Here is a 27,023-nt window from a genome sequence, read left to right on the forward strand (position 1 = left end):
AAGAACATAAGAGAAGCCATGTTGGATCAGGCCAATGGCCCATCCAGTCCAACACTCTGTGTCACATAAGAACATAAGAGAAGCCATGTTGGATCAGGCCAATGGCCCCTCCAGTCCAACACTCTGTGTCACATAAGAACATAAGAGAAGCCATGTTGGATCAGGCCAATGGCCCCTCCAGTCCAACACTCTGTGTCACATAAGAACATAAGAGAAGCCATGTTGGATCAGGCCAATGGCCATCCAGTCCAACACTCTGTGTCACATAAGAACATAAGAGAAGCCATGTTGGATCAGGCCAATGGCCATCCAGTCCAACACTCTATGTCACATAAGAACATAAGAGAAGCCCTGTTGGATCAGGCCAATGGCCCATCCAGTCCAACACTCTGTGTCACATAAGAACTTAAGAGAAGCCCTGTTGGATCAGGCCAATGGCCCATCCAGTCCAACACTCTGTGTCACATAAGAACATAAGAGAAGCCATGTTGGATCAGGCCAATGGCCCATCCAGTCCAACACTCTGTGTCACATAAGAACATAAGAGAAGCCATGTTGGATCAGGCCAATGGCCCCTCCAGTCCAACACTCTGTGTCACATAAGAACATAAGAGAAGCCATGTTGGATCAGGCCAATGGCCCCTCCAGTCCAACACTCTGTGTCACATAAGAACATAAGAGAAGCCATGTTGGATCAGGCCAATGGCCCCTCCAGTCCAACACTCTGTGTCACATAAGAACATAAGAGAAGCCATCTTGGATCAGGCCAATGGCCCATCCAGTCCAACACTCTGTGTCACATAAGAACATAAGAGAAGCCATGTTGGATCAGGCCAATGGCTCATCCAGTCCAACACTCTGTGTCACATAAGAACATAAGAGAAGCCATGTTGGATCAGGCCAATGGCCATCCAGTCCAACACTCTGTGTCACATAAGAACATAAGAGAAGCCATGTTGGATCAGGCCAATGGCCCCTCCAGTCCAACACTCTGTGTCACACAGTGGCCAAAAGAACCAGGTGCCATCAGGAGGTCCATCAGTGTGGCCAGGACACTAGAAGCCCTCCCACTGTTGCACCAAAATACAGAGTCTACAGATCATCTGTTATTACTTAGCATCTTAGCCAGGGTTGGCTCCTGAAGCGGTTCTGAGAAATCAGAACCCAGGAATGTTCAGTACCGAAACATTCTTCTTTGTCTCCACCTTCACCTTCCGATCTCTCCCCATAGGGACCACCCGGACCTCCAGGCCCACGAGGCCCAGCCGGACCTTCCGGAGCTGACGTAAGTGTGAGCCTGTCCCTCCCTCCCTCCCTCACCCCATGACTTCCGGGGTTGACTGAACTGTAATGTGAACAACGGCTTTTTTCACCACAGGGTCCACAAGGCCCCCCCGGAGGTGTGGGAAACCTTGGCCCCCCAGGGCAGAAGGTAAGTGTGGTCCTGATCTTTTGAGACTTCATGAGGTCCCAGGCTGAGAGATGAAACTCCTGGGTTCTTTGGAAGAGGGGGCCTGAGAAGATGAGTAGTGGGGAGAGCTAAAACTTCAAACCCCTCAGTTTCCCACTAAGAGAACAGGGTGTGTATAAGTGTGACAAGGGGCTTAAAAGTGTAAAAGGTTCTGCTCCTCTCCCTTCCCCCAGTTCCCAGACATGCTCTGAATCTTAGTGGGGGGCGGAGAGAATAAAGTATAATAAGAACCTCAGAAGAGCCCTGCTGGGTCAGACCAGGGAGGGTCCATCTAGTCCAGCCTCCTGTCTCACAAAATGGCCAACCAGTTCCTCTGGAGGGCCAACAACAGGGCAGAGAAGCCGAGGACTCCCCCTGAGAAGAACATCAGAAAAGCCCTGCTGGGTCAGACCTGGGAGGGTCCATCTAGTCCAGCCTCCTGTCTCACACAGGGGCCAGCCAGTTCCTCTGGAGGGCCAACAACAGGGCAGAGAGGCTAAGACTGTCCCCTGAGAAGAACATCAGGAGAGCCCTGCTGGGTCAGACCAGTGAGGGTCCATCTAGTCCAGCCTCCTGTCTCACACAGTGGCCAGCCAGTTCATCTGGAGGGCCAACAACAGGGCAGAGAGGCCGAGGCCTTCCCCTAATGTCGCCTCCTGGCTCTGGGATTCAGAGGATTAAACCTCTGAATAAGGAGGTTCCACTCCATTACCATGGCTAGCAGCCACTGATAGACTTCTCCTCCACGAATCTATCACAGTCTCCTTTTAAAGCTGCCTGTTCTTCTGGCCATCACAACATCCTCTGGCGGCAAATTCCACATTATTTGTTTATTTATCCGAGACTCAAACATTTCTATCCTGCCTTTGCTCCTTGTGGCTCAAACCAGTTTACAAACGATCCTTAGCCCTGGAGTCCTTGGTATGCCCTTCCTCCGTGGAGCTGCCGTATCCCCTTTTGAAGCCATCTATGCGTCTGCTGCTGACTTCCTCCTCTTCTCATTTCAGGGGGAGCCAGGGGAGCAAGGAGGACCGGGAGTCACTGGAGAGCCAGGTGGAAAGGTGAGGGCTTCCATTACTTCTCCCTTTATTTCCTCATTCCTGCCCTACAGACACGGAAGCTACCCAGCCCCCCTGCCTCCTGTCAAAGTACCGCGGGATGGCTAGCAGAAGTGCAACATGAAAACGTCCCACTCCCTTAACTGGGTCTACACAGATCCTCAAATTCATAAGAATCTCAGAAGAGCCCTGCTGGATCAGACCAGGGAGGGTCCATCTAGTCCAGACTCCTGTCTCACAAAGTGGCCAACCAGTTCCTCTGGAGGGCCAACAACAGGGCAGAGTGGCTGAGGCCTTCCCTTGAGAAGAACATCAAAAGAGCCCTGCTGGATCAGACCAGAGAGGCCGAGGCCTTCCCCTGAGAAGAACCTGAGAACAGCCCTGCTGGATTGGACCAGGGAGGGTCCATCTAGTCCAGACTCCTGTCTCCCACAGTGGCCAGCCAGTTCCTCTGGAGGACCATCAACAGGGAACAGAGAGGCCAAAGTCTTCCCCTGATGTTGCCTCCTGGCTCTGGGTCTCAGAGATTTAGTACCTCTGAATGTGGAGGTTCCCCTCAGTCACCATGTCTAATAACCATTGAAAGATTTTTTTCCTCCATGTAATTTCTATCATCCCGTTTGAAAGCTGTTCCCGTGGCCATCATGACATCCTCCGGCAGCAATTTCCACTTTTTAATCGCTCTTTGTGTAAGGAGGTGCTTCCTTTTTGTCCATCCGCAACCTTCTGCCCATCCGCTACATTGAATGCCCTTGAATTCTATTATTTTTGAGAGGGAGAAAATCCAGCCTTTCTCTCCAAAACTCAGCCCGCGGCCCTCACCTCCCACCTCCACATCCAGGGTGGGTGCAGCAAATCCCCTCCCCCCATCACTCTAAACCCTCCCTCTTTTTTCCTCCTTTCAGGGTCCGCGGGGTGAAAGAGGCGAGAAGGGGGAAGCAGGGGCATCTGGCGTTCCCGGCCCCCCTGGTGGGAAAGGACCAACTGGGGATGACGGACCCAAAGGGAACCCAGTAAGTGATATTACAGAGATTTTGGGTGGGGGGGGCAGTCCCAAAGGAGGGGTAAGTCCTGGTCCTTAGAAGATTTCCAAGAAATGCCATGGAAACCATCCAGATGGAGAAGTTTCCGGGGTTTCCCAAGAGGCCACAGACAGGAGGAGAGATTCCAGCTGGGCTGGTGTTGCATCCGGTTAATACAGTTGGTGGGTTCAGGTGTTGTTCCGGCAAAGTGGCAAGCCTGTTTGGTTGGAAGTGGACACAATTGAAGAAGGATGTAGACAAGCTGGAACGGGTCCAGAGGAGGGCGACGAAGATGGTGAGGGGTCCGGAGACCGAGTCCTATGAGGAAAGGTTGAAGGAGCTGGGGATGTTTAGCCTGGAGAGGAGGCGGCTGAGAGGTGATAGGATCACCATCTTCAAGTCCTGGAAGGGCTGTCCTACAGAGGATGGGGTGGAATTGTTTTCTGTGGCCCCGGAAGGTCGGACCAGAACCAATGGGTTGAAATTAAATCAAAAGAGTTTCCGGCTCAAGATTAGGAAGAACTTCCTGACTGTGAGAGCGGTTCCTCAGTGGAACAGGCTTCCTCCTCGGAAGGTGGTGGGCTCTCCTTCCTTGGAGGTTTTTCAACAGAGGGTAGATGGCCATCTGACAGCCATGAAGATCCTGTGAATTTAGGGGGAGGGGTTTGTGAGTTTCCTGCATTTTGCAAGCGGTTGGACTAGATGACCCTGGAGGTCCCTTCCAACTCTAGGATTGCAAAAAAAAAAAAAATTACCACCTGTTGAAATAGCACCAGGATGTCGATTTTATTAATTTTATTAATTTTAGAATTTTAATTAAATTGTTAAATTAGTTATTGTTTCGAATATTATTGTATAATTTAATGTATTGATTTAATGTTGCTAGCCGCCCTGAGCCTGCTTCGGCGGGGAGGGCGGGATACAAATAAAATGATGGTGATGATATATTAGTTCATGGTAGACTGTACAATTAGCCCTTAGCCAAGAATCAGTCCAATCTTTCTAGCAATCATTGTTCTGTTCACTCCAAGGAATCCTAGTGAAATAGTTGTGCAATTGATGAGTGTCTCTCAATCTATGCAGCCAGCAATCCAAAAGGTTGAAAAGAACAAGGTCGTACTGGAACCCTTGTTTCGCACACGCTTCTTCGAGTGGCAAAAATCCTTTTTACAACATTTTCATACCCTGTGCAAAAAATGCCATTCCATTACATCATTGAAAAGCGCTTGAAGTGCCCAGGGTATGAAAACGTTGTAAAAAAGGATTTTTGCAGCTCGAAGAAGTGTTTGAGAAACAGCAAGGAAGATCCTGTGAATTTAGGGGGAGGGGTTTGTGAGCTTCCTGCATTGTGCAGGGGGTTGGGCTAGATGACCCTTGAGATCCCTTCCAACTCTAGGATTGCTGACCGTTAGAGCGGTTCCTCAGTGGAACAGGCTTCCTCGGGAGGTGGTGGGCTCTCCTTCCTTGGAGGTTTTTCAACAGAGGCTAGATGGCCATCTGACAGCAAGGAAGATCCTGTGAATTTAGGGAGAGGTGTTTGTGAGTTTCCTGCTTTGTGCAGGGTGTTTGGCTAGATGACCCTGGAGGTCCCTTCCAACTCCGATTCTACGATAGAAATGTGAGAGAAGCGAACCGCTTTCATGAAACGTAGATAGATAGTCAAGCTGAAATGTCCAGGTAGTCCCTTACGAAACCGAATGGTTAGAAGACTGAGAAGAGGAAGCTGGATTTCCACAGCCACGAACCGCAGTACTGGGCCTTTCTTTGGCGCTTTCAAAATTACTCTGTAGTTCTGACATTGTGAAAGAAGAGAGGCTGGACGGGCTGGGGTGTGGAGAAGAGAGGCCTGGATCTGTCGTGCGAAGAGTCTGGCGGGAGGGATGAAATGTTAGATTCTTCCCCCCGCAATTCCTGACGTCTCTCTGTGTCTGCCTCTGTCAGGGCCCAGTCGGTTTCCCTGGAGATCCAGGGCCCCCAGGTGAAATGGGACCCCGGGTGAGTATAGGCCCTCCCGTCTTCCTTGGCTTAGAGCCACCTGGGAGGTCGGTGCCAGAGACCAACCGTGTCCTCTTCCTCCTCTCTCTTTCGACAGGGCCAAGATGGAGCCAAAGGCGAGCGGGGAGAAGATGGAGAGCCAGGGGAAGCGGTGAGTTGGGGGTGGGGGGTTCGGCTCAGACTGCAAACGAGGTCAAGACTCTTTTGAGGCCGTCTCTCTTGTGCTGGACTGAAGCCCCCCGAATGCTGGTCTTGAAAGAGACCCCCGCCCCATCGTCTTTGATCCCCAGTGGATGTTCTTGGGCGTGAGCTGCGCCTTCCTCCTCCTTCGGACCGGTCTTTCGGGTTCCGTGTTCCCTCTGACCTGCTCTCTCCTCTCTCCCTTGCAGGGTTCTCCGGGCCCAACCGGTGAGAACGGCCCTCCTGGCCCTCCAGGGAAGAGGGTAAGTGAGAAGGGTCTTTGAGAAGCCCACGCCCTGTTAGTTCCCCATTCGCCGTCCCCTTTGCCTTTTGCAGAGAGCGTATCGATTGTATCGCTCTCAAAAAGTTCTCTCCACACTCCGTGCCCTTCAGTTGCAGTAAAACATAAATTGCCAATGCACGTTTTCAAAGGCCTTCGGCGAATCTCCGGAAGAGACGAGACGTTTATTAACTGATATGAATACAGCAGCTAGAATTCTTCTGGCAGAGAAGTGGAGACTGCAGGAAATTCCCATGAGTTCGGACTTGATGGGGAAAATATTGGAAACGGCTGAGATGGACTACTTATCCCAGCTGCTTGCTGGGAAGTCAAAGGAAGAAGCAAGAAAACATTGGGTGAAATTATGTGTGTGGTTAGATACTCAAGATTCTCTGGTGTGAACTTTTATCTTTTCTTTTTTTTGTTACCATATATATTAGAAAGGAAAGGAAAAGTCCCCTGTGCAAGCACCAGTCGTTTCCAACTCTGGGGTGATGTTGCTTTCACAATGTTTTCACGGCAGACTTTTTTGCAGGGTGGTTTGCAGCTGCGTTCCCCAGTCTTTTACACTTTCCCCCCAGCAAGCTGGGGACTCCTTTGACCGACCTCGGAAGGATGGAAGGCTGAGTCAGCCTTGGGCTGGCTACCTGAATCCAGCTTCCGCCAGAATCGAACTCAGGTCGTGAGCAGAGAGTTCAGACCACAGTACTGCAGTATTGCTGCTTTACCACTCTGCGCCACGGGGCTGCTATATATTGGAAAGATAAGCGTAAATAGACAATTCAAATGATGACTTACAACTTCTAGAATACTTTATTTGGGTTATGATGACACAATGTAAAATGAATGGTAATATCTTAACAACGTTTGACTTTAAGAAAGCATCTTCATGCAGTCTAGACTATATTGGTACTGTTATTTGTATTTTTAATTTTCTATCCTTCTTTCCCCTTTTCCCTATGTTTCTGGAAAACTAATAACACTTTAAAAAAAGAGAGAAGCCCACACCCTGCCTTTGGGGTGGGGCTGGCCAACTGCTCGGTTCTTCCCCCCCCCCCAAGGCTTCTGGAGCTGCTACTCTGGCTGCCCCCCACCCCACCCCACCCAGGGCAATGCAGCCTCCCACTTTATTCTTTCGTTTATGTTCTACTTTTCTATCTCATCAGGGGAGCTTTTTGCATTATTTGTCCCCCTCCACGTGTGATCACAAAACAAAGGCGGAAAACACCTTGGGAGGCGGTGGGCTCTCCTTCTTTGGAGCTTTTTAAGAAGAGGTTAGATGGCCATCTGACAGCAATGAAGATCCTGTGAATTTAGGGGGAGGTGTTTGTGAGTTTCCTGCATTGTGCAGCGGGTTGGACTAGATGACTCTGGAGGTCCCTTCCAACTCTAGGATTCCTGACCGTGAGAGCGATTCCTCAGTGGAACAGGCTTCCTCCTCGGGAGGTGGTGGGCTCTCCTTCCTTGGAGGTTTTTAAGCACAGGCTAGATGGCCATCTGACAGCAATGAAGATCCTGTGAATTTAGAGGAAGGTATTTGTGAGTTTCCTGCATTGTGCAGGGGGTTGGGCTAGATGACCGTGGAGGTCCCTTCTAACTCTAGGATTCCTGACCATTAGAGTGGTTCCTCAGTGGAACAGGCTTCCTCCTGGGAAGGTGGTGGGCTCTACTTCCTTGGAGGTTTTTCAACAGAGGCTAGGTGGCCATCTGACAGCAATGAAGATCCTGTGAATTTAGAGGAAGGTATTTGTGAGTTTCCTGCATTGTGCAGGGGGTTGGTCTGGATGACCCTGGAGGTCCCTTCCAACTCTAGGATTCCTGACCATGAGAGCGATTCCTCAGTGGAACAGGCTTCCTCCTCGGGAGGTGGTGGGCTCTCCTTCTTTGGAAGTTTTGAAGCAGAGGCTGAATGCCCATCTGACAGCAATGCTGATCCTGTGAATTTAGGGGGGAGGGGTTTGTGAGTTTCCTGCATTGTGCAGGGGGTTGGGCTAGATGACCTTGGAGGTCCCTTCCAACTCTAGGATTCTATTATTAGGAAGAACTTCCTGACCGTTAGAGCGGTTCCTCAGTGGAACAGGCTTCCTCCTTGGGAGGTGGTGGGCTCTCCCTCCTTGGAGGTTTTTAAGCAGAGGCTGGATGGCCACCTGACAGCGCTGTGGATCCTGTGAACTTGGGCGGATCCTGAGAAGGAGGGCGGGAAGGGCTGCATCATTGCTTCGTTCTCGTGGCCTTTTCTTACACGCTCAGGGAAATGCTGATGGCTACTTTGGAGTCAGTCAACCATTTTCCTTCAGGCCAGTTTGACTAGGGATCCTGGAGGTTTCTGCCATCTTCTGGGCATGGGGTCGCTGGGGATGGGTGTATGCAGGGGGAGGTAGTCCTGCCTTGTGCAAGGGGGTGGGATTAGACGACTTCCAACTCTGTGATTCTTTGAAACTTAGGCAAGCCTCGAGACCAAGGGTATAATTAAAACTTGCCATCTTATCCCCTATATCAGGGGTGGCCGACGGTAGCTCTCCAGATGTTTTTTTGCCTACAACTCCCATCAGCCCCAGCCACTGGCCATGCTGTAGGCAAAAAACATCTGGAGAGCTACCGTTGGTCACCCCTGCCCTAAATGATGGCTACTAGTTAAGAAATTATTACTCACTCTGTCCCAAATGCGTGGAAGAGCTTGGCCACCTTGCAACTGGGGGCCGGCGGAGGGGGAGACACAACCCCAAGTTTTCAAGCGTCAAGCTTCAAAATCTAAGGCATCATCCAAACTTCAGGAGCCCCGTGGCACGGAGTGGTAAAGCTGCAGTACTACAGTCCAAGCTCTCTGCTCGCAATCTGAGTTTGATCCTGGTGGAAGCTGGGTTCAGGTAGCTGGCTCCAGGTTGACTCATCCTTCCATCCTTCCGAGGTCAGTAATATGAGTACCCAGCTTGCTGGGGGGGGGGGGGGGAAGTGTAGAGGACTGGGGAAGGCAATGGCAATCCATCCCGTAAAAAAGTCTGCCGTGAAAACATCGAGATGTGACATCACCCCAGAGTCGGAAATGACTGGAGCTTGCACAGGGGGACTACCTTTACCTTTTGGGGAAGGATGGTGGCTCAGTGGTAGAGCCTCTGCTTGGTAAGCAGAAGGTCCCAGGTTCAATCCCTGGCATCTCCAACTCAAAAGGGGTCCATGCAAGTAGGCGTGAAAAACCTCCGCTTGAGACCCTGGAGAGCCATGCATGGGGCTGTGGCTCAGTGGTAGAGCATCCGCTTGGTAAGCAGAAGGCCCCAGGTTCAATCCCCGGCATCTCCAACTCAAAAGGGTCCAGGCAAGTAGGCATGAAAAATCTCAGCTGGAGACACTGGAGAGCCATGAATGGGGCTGTGACTCAGGGGTAGAGTCTCTGCTTGGTAAGCAGAAGGTCCCAGGTTCAATCCCCGGCATCTCCAACTCAAAAGGGGTCCAGGCAAGTAGGTGTGAAAAACCTCCGCTGGAGACCCTGGAGAGTCTGCCAGTCTGAGTAGACCATACTTTGATGGACCGAGGGTCTGATTCAGTAGAAGGCAGCTTCATATGTTCTTTAGGGGAGGGACAGTGGCTCAGAGGTGGAGCATCTGCTTGGTAAGCAGAAGGTCCCAGATTCAATCCCCGGCATCTCCAACTAAAAAGGATCCAGGCAAGTAGACGTGAAAAACCTCCGCTCGAGACCCTGGAGAGCCGCTGCCCATCTGAGTAGACAAGACTGACTTGGATGGACCCAGGGGGTCTGATTCAGTAGAAGTCAGCTTCGTAGGTTCATAGGAAGATAAGGGCTGCTAACAAGCACGAGAGAGGAAAGTTCCCTGGGAAGTGACTGAGCACTGTCCTCTCCCATGACTCGGGACAACTAAGCCCCAGCCTGTAACAAAGATGGAGTCAGGCAGGCCCTACAACCAGAGAGCGGGAAGCTTTCTCTTGGGGCAGCTCTCCAGCGTTCGGGGCTGCCGTTTCCTGACGTCTGTCCCCTGATCCCCCTTCCTCTCTTCTTGTCTCTCCACAGGGTCCCGCCGGCACTGCAGGCCCAGAGGGACGTCAGGGGGAGAAAGGGGCCAAGGTGAGAGTTTGGGGGCGGGTCTCCCACCACGTGCGCAAGGGAGATCCTGGGACCGGTTGGGCTGGGATTTTGTCAAGCACAACCGGAAAAGCTTCTGGGGTCACGCAGGCCTCCGTTCTCCGGGGTGGAGCGCCGGTATTTTCGTTTCTTCTTTGCCGCGCTCACATTTGCCACGACTTGGGTGGCCCACGCTAACCCGATTCTCATCCCGATCCCACAAACTAAGCCGCATCGGCCGCCATTAGATGGGGAAACCCACCTCTGGGCGCCTCTTGTCTTGAAAGCGGTCTCCATAAATCGATGGCCCTTTCCCCACACACCAGCTCACATTCGTGTCTCCACGGTGGGGGCCACAGGAGGGCTTGCTGTTCGAGGGGGAAGGAAAGCACACCCAGGGGCATGTGGCGGGGCTGCTGCTGTAACTGCCTGGAGCTATTGGGCATCGACACATCCACACCCAAGGACACCCTTGAAATAAGTGCCTGGGAGGTGCAGCCGCAGTGTCAAGAGCTCAGATGACAGGACGTTTCTCCCTGCAAACTCCACTTGCATCAAACTCTTATATTGAAGACCAGCATGGCCACCCTCTGAAGAGATCAAGTATTCACCCACTTGCTTGTTGTATCTGTCTGTCTGTGGGTGCGTGCGTGCCTGAGAGGGAGAGAAGGCAGACCCACCTCTCAAAAGCCAGTTTGATGTAGTGGTGAAGTGTGCGGACTCTTATCTGGGAGAACCGGGTTTGATTCCCCACTCCTCCACTTGCAGCTGCTGGAGTGGCCTTGGGTCAGCCAGAGCTCTCTTATCTGGGAGAACCGGGTTTGATTCCCAACTCCTCCACTTGCAGCTGCTGGAATGGCCTTGGGTCAGCCAGAGCTCTCTTATCTGGGAGAACCGGGTTTGATTCCCCACTCCTCCACTTGCAGCTGCTGGAATGGCCTTGGGTCAGCCAGAGCTCTCTTATCTGGGAGAACCGGGTTGGATTCCCCACTCCTCCACTTGCAGCTGCTGGAATGGCCTTGGGTCAGCCAGAGCTCTCTTATCTGGGAGAACCGGGTTTGATTCCCCACTCCTCCACTTGCAGCTGCTGGAATGGCCTTGGGTCAGCCAGAGCTCTCTTATCTGGGAGAACCGGGTTTGATTCCCCACTCCTCCACTTGCAGCTGCTGGAATGGCCTTGGGTCAGCCAGAGCTCTCTTATCTGGGAGAACCGGGTTTGATTCCCCACTCCTCCACTTGCAGCTGCTGGAATGGCCTTGGGTCAGCCAGAGCTCTCTTATCTGGGAGAACCGGGTTGGATTCCCCACTCCTCCACTTACAGCTGCTGAAATGGCCTTGGGTCAGCCAGAGCTCTCTTATCTGGGAGAACCGGGTTTGATTCCCCACTCCTCCACTTGCAGCTGCTGGAATGGCCTTGGGTCAGCCAGAGCTCTCTTATCTGGGAGAACCGGGTTTGATTCCCCACTCCTGCACTTGCAGCTGCTGGAATGGCCTTGGGTCAGCCAGAGCTCTCTTATCTGGGAGAACCGGGTTTGATTCCCCACTCCTCCACTTGCACCTGCTGGAATGGCCTTGGGTCAGCCAGAGCTCTCTTATCTGGGAGAACCGGGTTTGATTCCCCACTCCTCCACTTGCAGCTGCTGGAATGGCCTTGGGTCAGCCAGAGCTCTCTTATCTGGGAGAACCGGGTTGGATTCCCCACTCCTCCACTTACAGCTGCTGAAATGGCCTTGGGTCAGCCAGAGCTCTCTTATCTGGGAGAACCGGGTTTGATTCCCCACTCCTCCACTTGCAGCTGCTGGAATGGCCTTGGGTCAGCCAGAGCTCTCTTATCTGGGAGAACCGGGTTTGATTCTCCACTCCTCCACTTGCAGCTGCTGGAATGGCCTTGGGTCAGCCAGAGCTCTCTTATCTGGGAGAACCGGGTTTGATTCCCCACTCCTCCACTTGCAGCTGCTGGAATGGCCTTGGGTCAGCCAGAGCTCTCTTATCTGGGAGAACCGGGTTGGATTCCCCACTCCTCCACTTCCAGCTGCTGGGATGGCCTTGGGTCAGCCAGAGCTCTCTTATCTGGGAGAACCAGGTTTGATTCCCCACTCCTCCACTTGCAGCTGCTGGAATGGCCTTGGGTCAGCCAGAGCTCTCTTATCTGGGAGAACCGGGTTTGATTCCCCACTCCTGCACTTGCAGCTGCTGGAATGGCCTTGGGTCAGCCAGAGCTCTCTTATCTGGGAGAACCGGGTTGGATTCCCCACTCCTCCACTTACAGCTGCTGAAATGGCCTTGGGTCAGCCAGAGCTCTTATCTGGGAAAACCGGGTTTGATTCCCCACTCCTCCATTTGCAGCTGCTGGAATGGCCTTGGTCAACCATAGCTCTCTTATCTGGGAGAACCGGGTTTGATTCCCCACTCCTCCACTTGCACCTGCTGGAATGGCCTTGGGTCAGCCATAGCTCTCTTATCTGGGAGAACCGGGTTTGATTCCCCACTCCTCCACTTGCACCTGCTGACATGGCCTTGGGTCAGCCAGAGCTCTCTTATCTGGGAGAACCGGGTTTGATTCCCCACTCCTCCACTTGCACCTGCTGGAATGGCCTTGGGTCAGCCAGAGCTCTCTTATCTGGGAGAACCGAGTTTGATTCCCCACTCCTCCACTTGCAGCTGCTGGAATGGCCTTGGGTCAGCCAGAGCTCTCTTGTCTGGGAGAACCGGGTTTGATTCCCAACTCCTCCACTTGCAGCTGCTGGAATGGCCTTGGGTCAGCCGTAGCTCTCTTATCTGGGAGAACCGGGTTTGATTCCCCACTCCTCCACTTGCAGCTGTTGGAATGGCCTTGGGCGAGCCATAGCTCTCTCAGAAGTTGCCCTTGAAAGGGCAGCTGCTGTTAAGAGCTCTCTCAGCCTCAACTACCTCACAGGGTGTCTGTTGTGTGTGTGTAGGGGGAAGTAAAGGAGATTGTGACTGCTCTGAAACTCTGAGATTCAGAGTATAGGGCGGGTTATAAATCCAATATCTTCATCTTCTCCTTCACCTGAAGTCACCTTCCTGCAAACTCACTATCCAGCTTGCTGTTCAAATCCAGGTTTTCCTCTTTAGCTTAAATCCCTGCCTGCCTGGGAGAAAATGTGTGAGGAGTACCAAATATTCACCAAGACGGGAGTGTGGAGCTCCTTCTAGACCAATAAGATTTTTTGAGGGGGGGGGGAGCCTTATAAGCTCTTGAAAGTCCATATCCGCCTTAGATGTATGGGGGAGGTGTTTGTGAGTTTCCTGCATTGTGTAGGGGGTTGGACTAGATGACCCCCAGAGGTCCCTTCCAACTCTGATTCTGTGACTCATTTTCAGAGCTTGAGCCTTCCAGAGTCAAAGCTGCCTTGGGCAGATGCCAGATGCTGGACTCTCAGGAGATGATCCTGGCCCTCCAAAATCTTGTGTGTGTGTGTGTGTGCGTGTGTGTGTGTGTGCATGCATGTGTGTCTCTGTGTATTTTCCAGCTCCTGGAAGCAGTGTTCCTTCTAGACTGAGTCAGTGTGAGCTAGCTCACCATTTTTTAGCCTCTGGCTCCAACGTTTTTGTCTCAGCTCAGGAAAAATGGTCCTAGAGCAAGCTAATTTATGTAGCCAATAGCTCACAAAGTGGAATTCTTGCTCACAAGTCTCCACAGGTTTAGCAGGAACATTGGAAGTCATGTTGTCCTCTGGTGACTGACCCCTACTGGGGTCCTGGAGGCTAGTCAGAGAGGTGGCTGAATAAAACCTGCCCCTGTCTCCCACCTTGGGTATTCCAAGGAGGTCTCCCAGGCAAGGACTTGCTGGAGTGAGCCAGATTGGGCTTGCCTGGACTATCCAGGTCAGGGAGACCCCTAAAATCTTGTTACAATCCAGTGTGGCCACCCTCTGAAACGATCAGGTATTCCCCCAGTTTTGTGTGTGTGTGTGTGAGAGAGAGAGAGAGAGAGAGAGAAAAGGCAGCCCGCCTCTCACCTGAATTCTGCCCTCCCCAGGGAGAACCGGGGGCCCTGGGACCTCCTGGGAAGACGGGGCCGGTGGGACCTCAGGGAACGCCTGGGAAACCCGGACCGGATGGGCTGAGAGGCATCCCCGGATCAGTGGTAAGAAAAGCGGGCCCGGACGCCTAGGGGGCGTTTCTGGGTGAATTGGGCTGTATGTGGGTGGGGGGGAGTCAGCCGAGTTGGACTGTTGGAGGGAGGAGGAGCCCTGTGGGTGGGTGGGTGGGTGGGGGCTGTGGGGGGTATCAGAGCCCTTAATGGGAGGGGAACAGATGTTGGCGCCCCACCCCGAATTCCATCCCAGGACTCCTGGGTTCCAAGCAAATCGGGGAGGATCAAGGGAATGCGTGGAGCAGAGCTCCATCGGTGGCTCTTAGCCACAGCGTATTGTTGGAGCTGTCTGGGGCAGGGATGCTCTGTATTCTGGGTGGTTGGTACAGGGCCCAGTGGGAGGGCTTCTGGTGTCCTGGCCCCACTGGAGGACCTCCTAATGGCACCTGGGTTTTTTGGCCACTGTGTGGCACAGAGTGTTGGACTGGATGGGCCATTGGCCTGCTCCAACATGGCTTCTCTTATGTTCTTATGTCCGGGGCAGTGATGCTCTGTATTTTTGGTGGCTTGGAGGGCACAGTAGGAGGGCTTCTAGTGTCCTGGCCCCACTGCTGGACCCTCCTTGTGGCGCCTGAATTTTTTTGGCCACTGTGTGACACAGAGTGTTGGACTGGAGGGGCCACTGGCCTGATCCAACATGGCTTCTGTTATGTTCTTATGTGACACACAGTGTTGGTCTGGAGGGGCCATTGGCCTGATCCAACATGGCTTCTGTTATGTTCTTATGTGACACACAGTGTTGGTCTGGAGGGGCCATTGGCCTGATCCAACAGGGCTTCTCTTATGTTCTTATGTGACTCAGAGTGTTGGACTGGAGGGGCCATTGGCCTGATCCAACATGGCTTCTGTTATGTTCTTATGTGACACAGAGTGTTGGACTGGAGGGGCCACTGGCCTGATCCAACAGGGCTTCTCTTATGTTCTTATGTGAAACAGAGCGTTGGACTGGATGGGCCATTGGCCTGATCCAACATGGCTTCTGTTATGTTCTTATGTGACACAGAGTGTTGGACTGGAGGGGCCACTGGCCTGATCCAACATGGCTTCTCTTATGTTCTTATGTGACTCAGAGTGTTGGACTGGAGGGGCCACTGGCCTGATCCAACAGGGCTTTTCTTCTGTTCTTATGTGACACAGAGTGTTGGACTGGAGGGGCCACTGGCCTCATCCAACAGGGCTTCTCTTGTGTTCTTATTTGACCCCTTCACTCCTGTCTCTTCCAGGGTGCACAAGGCAAACCAGGAGCCACCGGCCAGGCCGGCCCCCCGGGACCAGTGGTGAGTGTGTGGGGCTCTCCCTCTTTGGGGGGTGGGGCGGGGCTCGTGGGTAAAGGAGTGGGGCTAAACATTTCCCTGGTGGTGTCTCTTCCTGCAGGGCCCCCCTGGCTTACCTGGGCTGAAAGGCGACTCTGGACCCAAAGGAGAGAAGGTGAGCCCAACTTTCTGGTCCCCCAGAGCTTAGCCTGGGGGGGGTGCTGGTTCCGGGACTGTCGTGACCCCGAGTGGCGTGGGGCACCGTTGGGTGCAAAGCCAGAGCGAGTTTCTCCGTGGAACTTGGCCTTCACTTGTCTCTTGGGTGTGATTTGCAGGATCCCAGAAGATGGGCCTCTGCCCCAGAGAACCTGCTAAGCCTCAGGGGAGGGGAATCGAGGTTTAGGGCTACCAATCCCCAGGTGGGGCAGGGATAAAGGTATAAACCTCTGTGAAAACCAGCCTCTGCATTCACACAAAAGGTTTACTTGTAATGCGAAAAGGATCTCGGGGTCTTAGCGGATCATACGCTGAACATGAGCCAGCGGTGTGATGCAGTGGCTAAAAAGGCCAATGCAGTTTTGGGCTGTATCAACAGAAGTATAGTGTCCGGATCACGTGATGTGATGGTATCGCTTTACTCTGCTCTGGTAAGACCTCCCCTGGAGTCTTGTGTTCAGTTTTGGGCGCCACATTTTAAGAAGGATCTAGACAAGATGGAACAGATCCAGAGGAGGGCGACGAAGATGTTGAGGGGTCTGGAGACCAAGTCCTGTGAGGAAAGGTTGAAGGAGCTGGGGATGTTTAGCCTGGAGAGGAGGCGGCTGAGAGGTGATAGGATCACCATCTTCAAGTACTTGAAGGGCTGTCATATAGAGGATGGCGTGGAATTGTTTTCTGTGGCCCCAGAAGGTCGGACCAGAACCAATGGGTTGAAATTAAATCAAAAGAGTTTCCAGCTCAACATTAGGAAGAACTTTTAGAGCGATTCCCCTGTGGAACAGGCTTCCTCCTTGCGAGGTGGTGGGCTCAACATTAGGAAGAACCTTTAGAGCGATTCCTCAGTGGAACAGGCTTCCTCCTTGGGAGGTGGTGGGCTCTCCTTCCTTGGAGGTTTTTAAACAGAGGCTAGATGGCCATCTGACAGCAATGAGGATCCTGTGAATTTAGGGGGAGGTGTTTGTGAGTTTCCTGCATTGTGCAGGGGGTTGGACTACATGACCCTGGAGGTCCCTTCCAACTCTATGATTCTATAACTGTCGCCAATAAAAATCTCTCAGAGCTGTCACCGACAGATTCATACAGAACTAAGCATTAAGGAACATCACCCAGTCACCCGGAGTCACTAAACAGCAAATACATGTCCGCTTTTCATAATAAGAGGGTCCATTCCAACAGTGCAGCCTTTCACGGAGACCGGAGCTCCAAACGGCTTTATCTTCTACAGCCGGCATAAATATAATTCGCGACGCGGTTGGACCGAATCCCACGTTTCGTTTTTGCTTCGACGAGCTTTCAAAAATGACTTCGTATTCCAACTGCTGTCGCTTGTAACGTTTCCCAACGTTTTTAAATTGACCGTACTGTAAACTGAAATCTGGAGTGATGTCGCATCCCATTTTCTTTGCAGACTTTTTAACGGGGTGGTTTGGCCTTGCCTTCCCCAGTCATCTCCACTTCCCCCCACAGCAAGCTGGGGACTCATTTGACCGACCTCGGAAGGATGGAAGGCTGAGTCATCCTCGAGCCGGCTACCTGAATACCCGGCTTCTGCCGGGATTGAACTCAGGTCATGAGCAGAGCTTGGACTGCAGTACTGCAGCTTTAACACTCTGCGCCACGGGGCTCTTTAGTGAGAGCTGGATCGTAGTTTTTTCACCTCCGGCTCATATGGTTTTGTCCTAGCTCAGGAAAGATGGTCCCAGAGCAAAGCAATTTATGTAGTTATCAAAGATTTCAGGTTTTCACGGCTGGGAACATCATTAGGGTTTGTAGAATCTTTCGGGCTCAAGTGCTGTGTTCTACTGGAGAAAGTTTTCCTTCCAGACGTTTCGTTCTCGGCTGCAGAGAGCATCCTCAGTGGCGTTGCAGCCGGAGCAGGCGCTCTGACCTTCTTGGCTGCTGTGCATTGAGTGAGGCCAGGGCTGCTGGAGAGCTGCTATTTCTAGGCTGGAGGGGGTGTGGTGAAAAGGCAATAGGTTTGTGGATGTGCCCATTGTTTGGTGGGGCTTCCTGGAAGGGTAGTGATAAGGAAACTGGCTGTTGAATGTGACCATTGTTCTGTGTTAATTGCTGGGAGGGTTGGAAGGGGTGTGAAGATAAGGAAGATGGTTGTTAACCAGTACATTCCACAGAACAATCAGCACAGTCAACAACCATCTTCTTTATCTTCACACCCCTTCCAACCCTCCCAGCAATTAACTCAGAACAATGGTCACATTCAACAGCCAGTTTCCTTATCACTACCCTTCCAGGAAGCCCCACCAAACAATGGGCACATCCACAAACCTATTGCCCTTTCACCATACCCCCTCCAGCCTAGAAATAGCAGCTCTCCAGCAGCCCTGGCCTCACTCAATGCACAGCAGCCAAGAAGGTCAGCGTGCCTGCTCCGGCTGCAACGCCACTGAGGATGTTCTCCGCAGCTGAGAACGAAACGTCTGGAAGAAAAACTTTCTCCAGTGGAATGCGGCACTTGAGCCCGAAAGATTCTACAAACCTTAATTTATGTAGTAGCCAAACCTTAATGCCAGTGGCTCGCAAAGTAGGATTCTTGCTCAGAAGACCCACAGCTTGGAGGGACTATTGCCCCCCCCCCTCCAGTTATACTGCTAGTTCTCATGCAGGTAACGTTGGATTGGGAGCAAGAAGGAGAAAGTCCGCTGCTGTTCCACCTGCTGGCCAGAATGGGGAAAGAGGCCAGTGGGCCGCGGGTAGAAGGTTGTGTCTGTCTTTTGAGAACCTTTGACTGTCTCTCTGTCCTTCCCTAGGGGCACCCGGGTCTCATTGGCCTGATCGGACCCCCGGGAGAGCAGGGAGAGAAGGGAGACCGGGGTCTGCCCGGCCCACAAGGCAACAAGGGACCCAAAGGAGAGTCCGTGAGTATGGAGGTCGGGGTGGGGGGGGCTTGCATGGAGGGTCTCCTGCCCGAGTTCCTGTGCCCGCCATTTTGCCTCTCCTGCCTTGGCCTTCAGCTGATGTTAAAATCCTTTTTCTGCATCATTTACGGGATGCCGTGCCTTAGAATTTTTGTCCCCCGGGTCGGCTTCTAACTTGGTAACCCGAATCCTGTTGCATTGGGTGTCCCGTGCTGTTGGGATTCTATCTTTTTTGACATTTTGTAGTCTGTCTTGAGACCCAGTGAGAAAGACAGACTACAAAGGAAGGGAGTAAACCGGTTAATAGTGGTCGAGCACCCCCATGTTTGGTGCAGCGAGAAAGGAGATGATTCCCTGGACCAGAGAATTTGAAGGAGGGAGAGTGAGAAAATTTTGCTATCCCAGTATAGTTTCTGGGAATCAATCCGTATTTGGTTCCCAGCATATTTTACAATACGTTTAAAAACCAAGCCCATAACCAAACCAAGCTCAGCGCCCAGATAAAATGAGCAGCGCTTTCAGGCTTCAGCGTTCTCTGAGTTCAGGGAGTTCCGAGGTCTGAAAGCACCGTTGTTTCTGGGCGCTAAAGGGCGGGGGAGTTCCTCCAATCCTTCAGCGCCCAGATATAATGAGCAGCGCTTTCAGGCCGCAGCGTTCTCCAAATTCGGGGAGTGCCAAGGCCTGAAAGCGCTGTTGTTTCTGGGTGCTGAGGGGCAGGAGAGTTCCTCCAACCCTTCGGCACCCAGATATAATGAGCAGTGCTTTCAGGCCTCAGCGTTCTCTAAATTCAGACAGCGCAGAGGCCTGAAAGCGCCGTTGTTTCTGGGGACTGAGGGGTGGGAGTTCCTCCAACACTTCAGTCGCCAGAAACGAGTAGCGATTTCAGGTCTCAGCGTTCTCCAAGTTCGGAGAGCGCAGAGGCCTGAAAGCGCCGTTGTTTCTGGGCACTGAGGGGCGGGGGAGTTCCTCCGATCCTTCACCACCCAGTTACAATGAGCAGCGCTTTCAGGCCTCAGCGTTCCTTGAGTTCGAGGAGCGCCGAGGCCTGAAAGCGCCGTTGTTTCTGGGTGCTGAGGGGCGAGGGAGTTCTTCCGATCCTTCAGTGCCCAGTTACAATGAGCAGCACTTCCAGGTCTTGGTGTTCTCTGAGTTCGGAGAGCGCAAAGGCCTGAAAGCGCGTTGTTTCTGGGCACTGAGGGGCGAGGGAGTTCCTTTGACCCTTCAGCGCCCAGATACAATGAGAGGTACTTTCAAACCTCAGCATTCTCTGCGTTCGGGGAGTGCTGAGGCCTGAAAGTGCTGTTGTTTCTGGGCGCTGAGGGCCGGGGGAGTTCCTCCAACCCTTCAGCGCCCAGATACAATGAGCAGCGCTTTCAGGCCTCAGCGTTCTCTGAGTTTGGGGAGCTGAGGGACGGGAGGTTCTGTTTCTGGGTGCTGAGGGGCGGGAGATTCCTCCAACACTTCAGTCGCCAGAAACGAGTAGTGATTTCAGGTCTCGACGTTTCTCTGAGTTCGGAGAGCGCAGAGGCCTGAAAGCGCCATTGTTTCTGGGTGCTGAGGAGTGGGGAAGTTCCTCTGACCCTTCAGCGCCCAGAAACAACGGTTTGCAGGGTGGTTGTGACTGGAGAGTGAAAGCGTGTGGCTCTTTGGGGGCGGTGGGGGCTGCAGCAGCTTTGAGGGCCTGAATTCCCTGGCTCACGGTCCTACGGATTGTGAAGTGGGGGGTGGGGGGGTCGCCACCCCTCGACAGTTTCACTCTGATGGCTTCGCCTCGCCCTCTAGCTCATTCTGTCTCTCTGCTCTTTTTCTGTAGGGCATTCCGGGCCCCACTGGCCCCATCGGTCCTGGAGGGGCCCCCGGACTTCCTGTGAGTGCCCCCCCCCAGTGTCCTCTTGACCCCACTTCTAGAGTTTTGACTCCCCACTGACACTCTTTCTTGCTTCCTCAGGGTCCACCCGGCCTCCCCGGCCCCAAGGGAGCCATGGTAAGAGCATCCCCCCCTCCAAAAAAAACCATTCTCCTAGAGTGGTCTGGGAGCCACCGCCTCTGTTCCCAGCAGCTGCTCACATCTAAGGCTTCTCTTTCTAGGGTCAAGCCGGTCCGAAAGGTCAGCGTGGAGTTCCTGGACCCCCCGGACACCCGGTAACAGCCCCCCCCCCTTCAAAACCCCTCCCTCAACCGTCTCAGTGCCATCTTTGGCTTCCCCACCGGTTGTTTTCCATTGAAATGAACCCAGAGAAGAAATTGTCTCCACTTCGTGTTTCAATATTTTGGGGTTTTTTTTTTCAGTTTATAAGGAGGGGGTTGGGAATGGGGGGGGGGGATACAGAAAAAAAGAAAGGAAATGGGGGGGGGATCAATTTGCTTTCTGCATCATAAATCTACAAAATGTTGTTCCACGATTTACACGATCGAGATTAAAAAACTAAGTTAATTCTTGGTAATGGACAAATTTACACAGTTGCAGTTTCAGGGATAGACACAGGGATAGAATATAATATGCGTCTTTTGCCAATTTTGAGCCTGCTTCGGCGGGGAGCTTTGTGGGCCTGGGTGGTGGGGCTGCCACGTGCCTCCCAGTCCCCCAGCCAACAGTTTAGAAGGAGGCTTTCAGCAGCAAACGCTTTCACACAGCACATTCCCCCCCCCCGCCCGGCTTTCTTGTGGCTTCTCCCCCTCCCAACCTCCCACAGGGGCCCCCCTGGCGAAGTGATCCAGCCGCTGCCCATCCAGAGGCCCAAGAAGAACAAGCGATCCATCGATGGCAGCCAGCTCCTCCCGGAGGAGGAGATGGCATCCGATGCAGCCGGCCGCTCCCCCTCGGAGGGCATGGAGGAGATCTACGGGTCGCTCAACTCCCTTGCGTCAGGAAATCGAGCAAATGAGGAAGCCGCTGGGTACTCAGGGACAACCCCGGCCGCACCTGCCAGGACCTGCAGCTCTGCCATCCGGGACCTGCCTGATGGTGGGTGAGGCGGGAAGGCTGGATTGGGGAGGGGGGTGGTGGGAAACCATTCAGGGTGACTGCTGCGGCAGTTCCGTTCAGATCCATTCAAACATTAGGAAGGACCGTTAGAGCGGTTCCTCAGTGGAAACAGGCTTCCTCCTCGGGAGGTGGCGGGGCTCTCCTTCCTTGGAGGTTTTTCAACAGTTTTTTATTATCATCGTACAGCATTGTGTGGAGATCCAAAGAGTGTCTGGCAGCCTGAAGCTCTAGCTCTTTTTAACGCAATGCAGCGCTTGGTGGCAAGCTGGGCTTGTGTTTTTGTTTTGTTTTTTTGTCAAGATATATAACACAATCACAGTTTTTGGTGTAGAGATTATACAATGTAAAGACAAATCACCGAAATGAACGGACACTTTAAATGATGACATCTTGAACATATGAACGTATGAAGCTGCCTTATACTGAATTAGACCCTCGGTCCATCAAAGTCAGTATTGTCTTCTCAGACTGGCAGCGGCTCTCAGGGTCTCAAGCTGAGGTTTTTCACACCTATTTGCCTGGACCCTTTTTTTTTGGAGATGCCAGGGATTGAACCTGGGACCTTCTGCTTTCCCAAGCAGATGCTCTCCCACTAAGCCACCATTCCTAAGCTACCACTAAGCCACCATCTTGTTTTGATTTATATGAAGACCTTCTCACGCTATAAATAATACACCCAAGTACAGCTTGTTAAAAAAGTCCATGTCAAATAGCGTCCGTATACTGAAAACGAGCGGTCTCTTTAAGCTGAAGAATCTTTAGATGATGCCATTTGCATCTGCAAGGAAATGTCCAGTGTTCTGCCGATGGTCCACTCTAGATTCCAAACCAGGTCAGTAAAATACCAAACTCCCCATTCTTCTTAAAGCGATATGGCATTGTACAAAAATTCTTCAGTTTAAAGAGGACCGTTTCAGTATACCGCAGGATTGCGGAAGCTATTTGGCACGGATTTTTTAAAAAGCTGTACTTGGTGTATTGAACATATGAAGCTGCCTTCTACTGAATCAGACCCTCGGTCCATCAAAGTCAGTACTGTCTACTCAGACTGGCAGCGGCTCTCCAGGGTTTCAAGCTGAGATTTTTTCACACCAATTTGCCTGGACCCTTTTTTTTTTGGAGATGCCGGGGATTGAACCTGGGAACTTCTGCTTACCAAGCAGATGCTCTATCACTGAGCCACCGTCCCTCCCCTAATATTTATAGTGTGAGAAGGTGTTCATATTAATCAGATCAAGATAACTTATTGTTTTAAGTGTTGTTTATTTCGGTGATTTTTCTTTGTACTGGATTTATATTTTTGAGCTAAGAGTGCCGTGACAAACAAAGAAAGCGATATAAAACACACAAAAACATTACTTTCAACTCTCCTGTGAGATTTATTAGAAGGCTGGCAGCGCCCTTTTCAGTTAAAACATTACTTTCAACTCTCCTGTGAGATTTATTAGAAGGCTGGCAGCGCCCTTTTCAGTTCTGGCACCAACCACCCCACGCCACAAAGGGGCAGCTTTTCCTGAGAGGCTGGCTGCATCCTGAACTCCCCTCTCAGATCCTGAGCAGTTTTTGTGCCTGGCTGCAGAATCCCAGCTGTAGTGGACTGATCCTCAGTGAATATTTCACATCCAAACTGAACGAGAAGAAGATATTGGATTTATATCCTGCCCTCCACGCAGAGTCTCAGAGTCGCTCACAATCTCCTTTCCCTTCCTCCCCCCCACAACAGACACCCTGTGAAGTGGGTGGGGCTGAGAGGGCTCTCCCAGCAGGTGCCCTTCAAGGACAACGTCTCAGAGCGGCCTACAATCCCCTTCCTCCCCCACAACAGACACCCTGTGAGGTGGGTGGGGCTGAGAGGGCTCTCTCAGCAGCTGCCCTTTCAAGGACAGAGTCTCAGAGTAGCTCACAATCTTCCAAATCTTCTCCCCCAACAGACACCCTGTGAGGTGGATGGGGCTGAGAGCGCTCTCACAGCAGCTGCCCTTCAAGGACAGAGTCTCAGAGTGGCTTACAATCTCCCATATCTTCTCCCCCAACAACAGACACCCTGTGAGGTGGGTGGGGATGAGAGGGCTCTCACAGCAGCTGCCCTTTCAAGGACAGAGTGGCTTACAATCTCCCATATCTTCTCCCCCCACAACAGACACCCTGTGAGGTGGGTGGGGATGAGAGGGCTCTCACAGCAGCTGCCCTTTCAAGGACAACCTCGGCCAGAGCTATGGCTGACCCAAGGCCATTCCAGCAGCTGCAAGTGGAGGAGTGGGGAATCAAACCCGGTTCTCCCAGATAAGAGTCCACACACTTAACCACTACACCAAACTGGCTCTCGAGGGGCTATTTATGGAGCAAATCACCTCCTGTGTTAGGCCGAACCCCCTGTTCAGTTGGGGTGGGGGGTGTGCTGTGGAACGTGAAGCTGAGACGGGAGTTCGCGGCCATTCAGTTGGGGTTTTTCTCTTTCCCTCCCCCTCCAGGCGAATATTGGATCGACCCCAATCAGGGCTGCTCGAGAGACTCCTTCAAGGTCTTCTGCAACTTCACGGCAGGTGGCGAGACGTGCGTTTTCCCCAGCCAGGCAACTCAGGAGGTGAGAGCAGAGGCAGGGGGGCTGGAATTGGGGGGTGGGGCAGGCTGCTGCTTATGTGGGTGGGAGCTGGCCAGAGCAGAGGAAGTGATGGAGAAGCCCCTTCCTCTCACTTGGAAAGGCCCCTGGGCACCTCTGGGCTGGCTCATCTAGGGGAATACCCCAAACCCTGTGGGGTATAACTTCTGTCATGACTCTTTTCTAAATGATCCCTTTGAAGCCATGTCAGACTAACAAGTCATGTCAGACTAACCTGATCTCTTTTTTTGAGAAAGTGACTACCTTGCTGGATCAGGGGAATGCAGTAGACATTGTTTATCTTGATTTCAGTAAGGCTTTCGATAAGGTTCCGCATAATATCCTTGTTGACAAGTTGGTAAAATGTGGTTTGGATCCTGTTACCGTAGGTTGATCTGTAACTGGTTGACAGATCGCACCCAAAGAGTGCTTGTGAATGGTTCCTCATCCTCTTGGAGAGGAGTGACAAGCGGAAGTGCCTCAAGGATCTGTCCTGGGACGTGTTTTGTTCAACATCTTTATCAATGATTTGGATGAAGGAATAGAGGGAATGCTTATTAAATTTGCAGATGATACTAAATTGGGAGGGGTTGCAAGCACAGAAGAAGACAGAAACAGGATACAGGATGACCTTGACAGGCTGGAAAACTGGGCTAAAATCAATAAATGAATTTTAACGGGATAAATGTAAAGTTCTGCATTTAGGTAGGAAAAATCCAATGCATGGCTATAGGATGGGGAGACTTGTCTTAGCAGTAGTCTGTGTGAAAAGGATCAGGGGTCTTGGTGGACCATACGCTGAACATGAGTCCACAGTGTGATGCGGTGGCTAAAAAGGCAAATGCAATTTTGGGCTGTATCAACAGAAGTCTAGTGTCCAGATCACGTGATGTGATGGTATCGCTTTCCTCTGCTCTGGCAAGGCCTCACCTGGAGTCTTGTGTCCAGTTTTGGGCACCACATTTAAGAAGGATCTAGACAAGCTGGAAGGGGTCCAGAGAGGGTGACAAAGATGTTGAGGGTCTGGAGGACCAAGTCCTGTGAGGAAAGGTTGAAGGAGCTGGGGATGTTTAGCCTGGAGAGGAGGCGGCTGAGAGGTGATAGGATCACCGTCTTCAAGTCCTTGAAGGGCTGTCCTATAGAGGATTGTGTGGAATTGTTTTCTGTGGCCCCAGAAGGTAGGACCAGAACCAATGGGTTGAATTAAATCAAAAGAGTTCCGACTCAACATCAGGAAGAACTTCCTGACCGTTAGAGCGATTCCTCAGTGGAACAGGCTTCCTCCTTGGGAGGTGGTGGGCTCTCCTTCCTTGGAGGTTTTTCAACAGAGGCTAGATGGCCATCTGGCAGCAATGAGGATCCTGTGAATTTAGGGGGAGGTGTTTGTGAGTTTCCTGCACTGTGCAGGGGGTTGGGCTAGATGACCCTCAAGGTTCCTTCCAACTCTAGGATTCCTGACCATTAGAGTGGTTCTTCAGTGGAAAAGGCTTCCTCCTTGGTAGGGGGTGGGCTCTCCTTCCTTGGAAGTTTTTCAACAGAGGCTAGATGGCCATCTGACAGTGATAAAGATCCTGTGAATTTAGGGGAGGAGTTTGTGGGTTTCCTGCATTGTGCAGGGGTTGGAATAGATGACCCATGAGGTCCCTTCGAACTCGAGGATCCTTTTCTAAATGATCCCTTTGAAGCCAGTCCTGGGCTCAGAGCAGGCCTGCCTTCTGCACATGGGGGGGGGGGCGTTGGGCGGGAATGTCCCCTTTTCTGAGAGGATGCCCACGGACACTGGCACTGTTTGATTGAGACAGCGGTTTTAAAAATCTGCTGCCCCCATTAACTGCATGTTTTCAGGCGGCCAATTTTTTTTCTTAAAAAAGAGGTATTTGAATCGTATTGATTGAATTTTTCTTGGGAGGGACAGTGGCTCAGTGGTAGAGCATCTGCTTGGGAAGCAGAAGGTCCAGTTCAATCCCTGGCATCTCTAAAAAAGGGTCCAGGCAAACAGGCGTGAAAAACCTCAGCTGGAGACCCTGGAGAGCCGCTGCCAGTCTGAGAAGACAATACTGACTTTGATGGACCAAGGGTCTGATTCAGTATAAGGCAGCTTCATATGTTCATATGTTGTTCTTGAGTGGTGAGGATATAAATATTTCCCACAAATAAAAACACATTAACGAGTTGAAATGCAGCAGCCCTAAGAAACATTGATTAGTATTTTTCCCTCGCCCCTGACTTTCTCTCCTGGTCCTGCCCTCCTTTCCAGTCGCCAAGTGAGGCCTCTTCTTAGCTTGCCTTCGTTTTCTCTCTCTCCCCCTCCTCACAGGTGAAGATGTCCACGTGGGACCACGAGACCCCCCCGAGTTGGTTCAGCCAGTTCCGGAAGGCAGCAAGGTGAGTGGGGAGTCTGTGGGCAAGAGCCAGCAAGCAAGCAAAGGGTACTTGCAGCTGCTGGAATGGTCTTGGGTTAGCCATAGCTTTGGCAGAGGTTGTCCTTGAAAGGGCAGCATCTGGGAGAGCCTCTCAGTCCCACCCACCTCACAGGGTGTCTGTTGTGGGGGGAGAGAAGATATAGGAGATTGAAGGCCGCTCTGAGACTCTGTCCTTGAAAGGGCAGCTGCTGTGAGAGCCCTCTCAGCCCCACCCACCTCACAGGGTGTCTGTTGTGGGGGAGGAAGGGAAAGGAGATTGTAGGCCCGCTCTGAGCCTCTGTCCTTGAACGGCAGCTGCTGTGACAGCCCTCTCAGCCCCACCCACCTCCTAGGGTGTCTGTTGTGGGGGAGGAAGGGAAAGGAGATTGTAGGCCGCTCTGAGCCTCTGTCCTTGAAAGGGCAGCTGCTGTGAGTGCCCTCTCAGACCCACCCACCTCACAGGGTGTCTGTTGTGGGGGAGGAAGGGAAAGGAGATTGTAGGCCGCTC

The 27,023-nt window shown here is 52.2% G+C and overlaps 1 protein-coding gene across 1 annotated transcript in view; it reads left to right on the top strand.

Moving 5' to 3' along the window:
* LOC132590849 (collagen alpha-2(XI) chain-like) overlaps positions 1 to 27,023 on the top strand; it is a gene marked incomplete at its 5' end in the record, with an annotated part of 95,169 nt that overhangs the window by 56,692 nt on the left and 11,454 nt on the right. Inside the window, 21 exon segments of the mRNA XM_060263781.1 lie at positions 1,232 to 1,285; positions 1,379 to 1,432; positions 2,458 to 2,511; positions 3,414 to 3,521; positions 5,472 to 5,525; positions 5,623 to 5,676; positions 5,915 to 5,968; positions 10,010 to 10,063; positions 14,064 to 14,171; positions 15,404 to 15,457; positions 15,555 to 15,608; positions 18,421 to 18,528; positions 20,342 to 20,395; positions 20,477 to 20,512; positions 20,617 to 20,669; positions 21,222 to 21,387; positions 21,389 to 21,433; positions 21,435 to 21,479; positions 21,481 to 21,493; positions 23,986 to 24,098; positions 26,431 to 26,502. Coding sequence (XP_060119764.1) covers positions 1,232 to 1,285; positions 1,379 to 1,432; positions 2,458 to 2,511; positions 3,414 to 3,521; positions 5,472 to 5,525; positions 5,623 to 5,676; positions 5,915 to 5,968; positions 10,010 to 10,063; positions 14,064 to 14,171; positions 15,404 to 15,457; positions 15,555 to 15,608; positions 18,421 to 18,528; positions 20,342 to 20,395; positions 20,477 to 20,512; positions 20,617 to 20,669; positions 21,222 to 21,387; positions 21,389 to 21,433; positions 21,435 to 21,479; positions 21,481 to 21,493; positions 23,986 to 24,098; positions 26,431 to 26,502 — 1,407 coding nt within the window.

This window comes from Heteronotia binoei, unplaced genomic scaffold (assembly GCF_032191835.1).
Source record: "Heteronotia binoei isolate CCM8104 ecotype False Entrance Well unplaced genomic scaffold, APGP_CSIRO_Hbin_v1 ptg000878l, whole genome shotgun sequence".
NCBI lineage: Eukaryota > Metazoa > Chordata > Lepidosauria > Squamata > Gekkonidae > Heteronotia > Heteronotia binoei.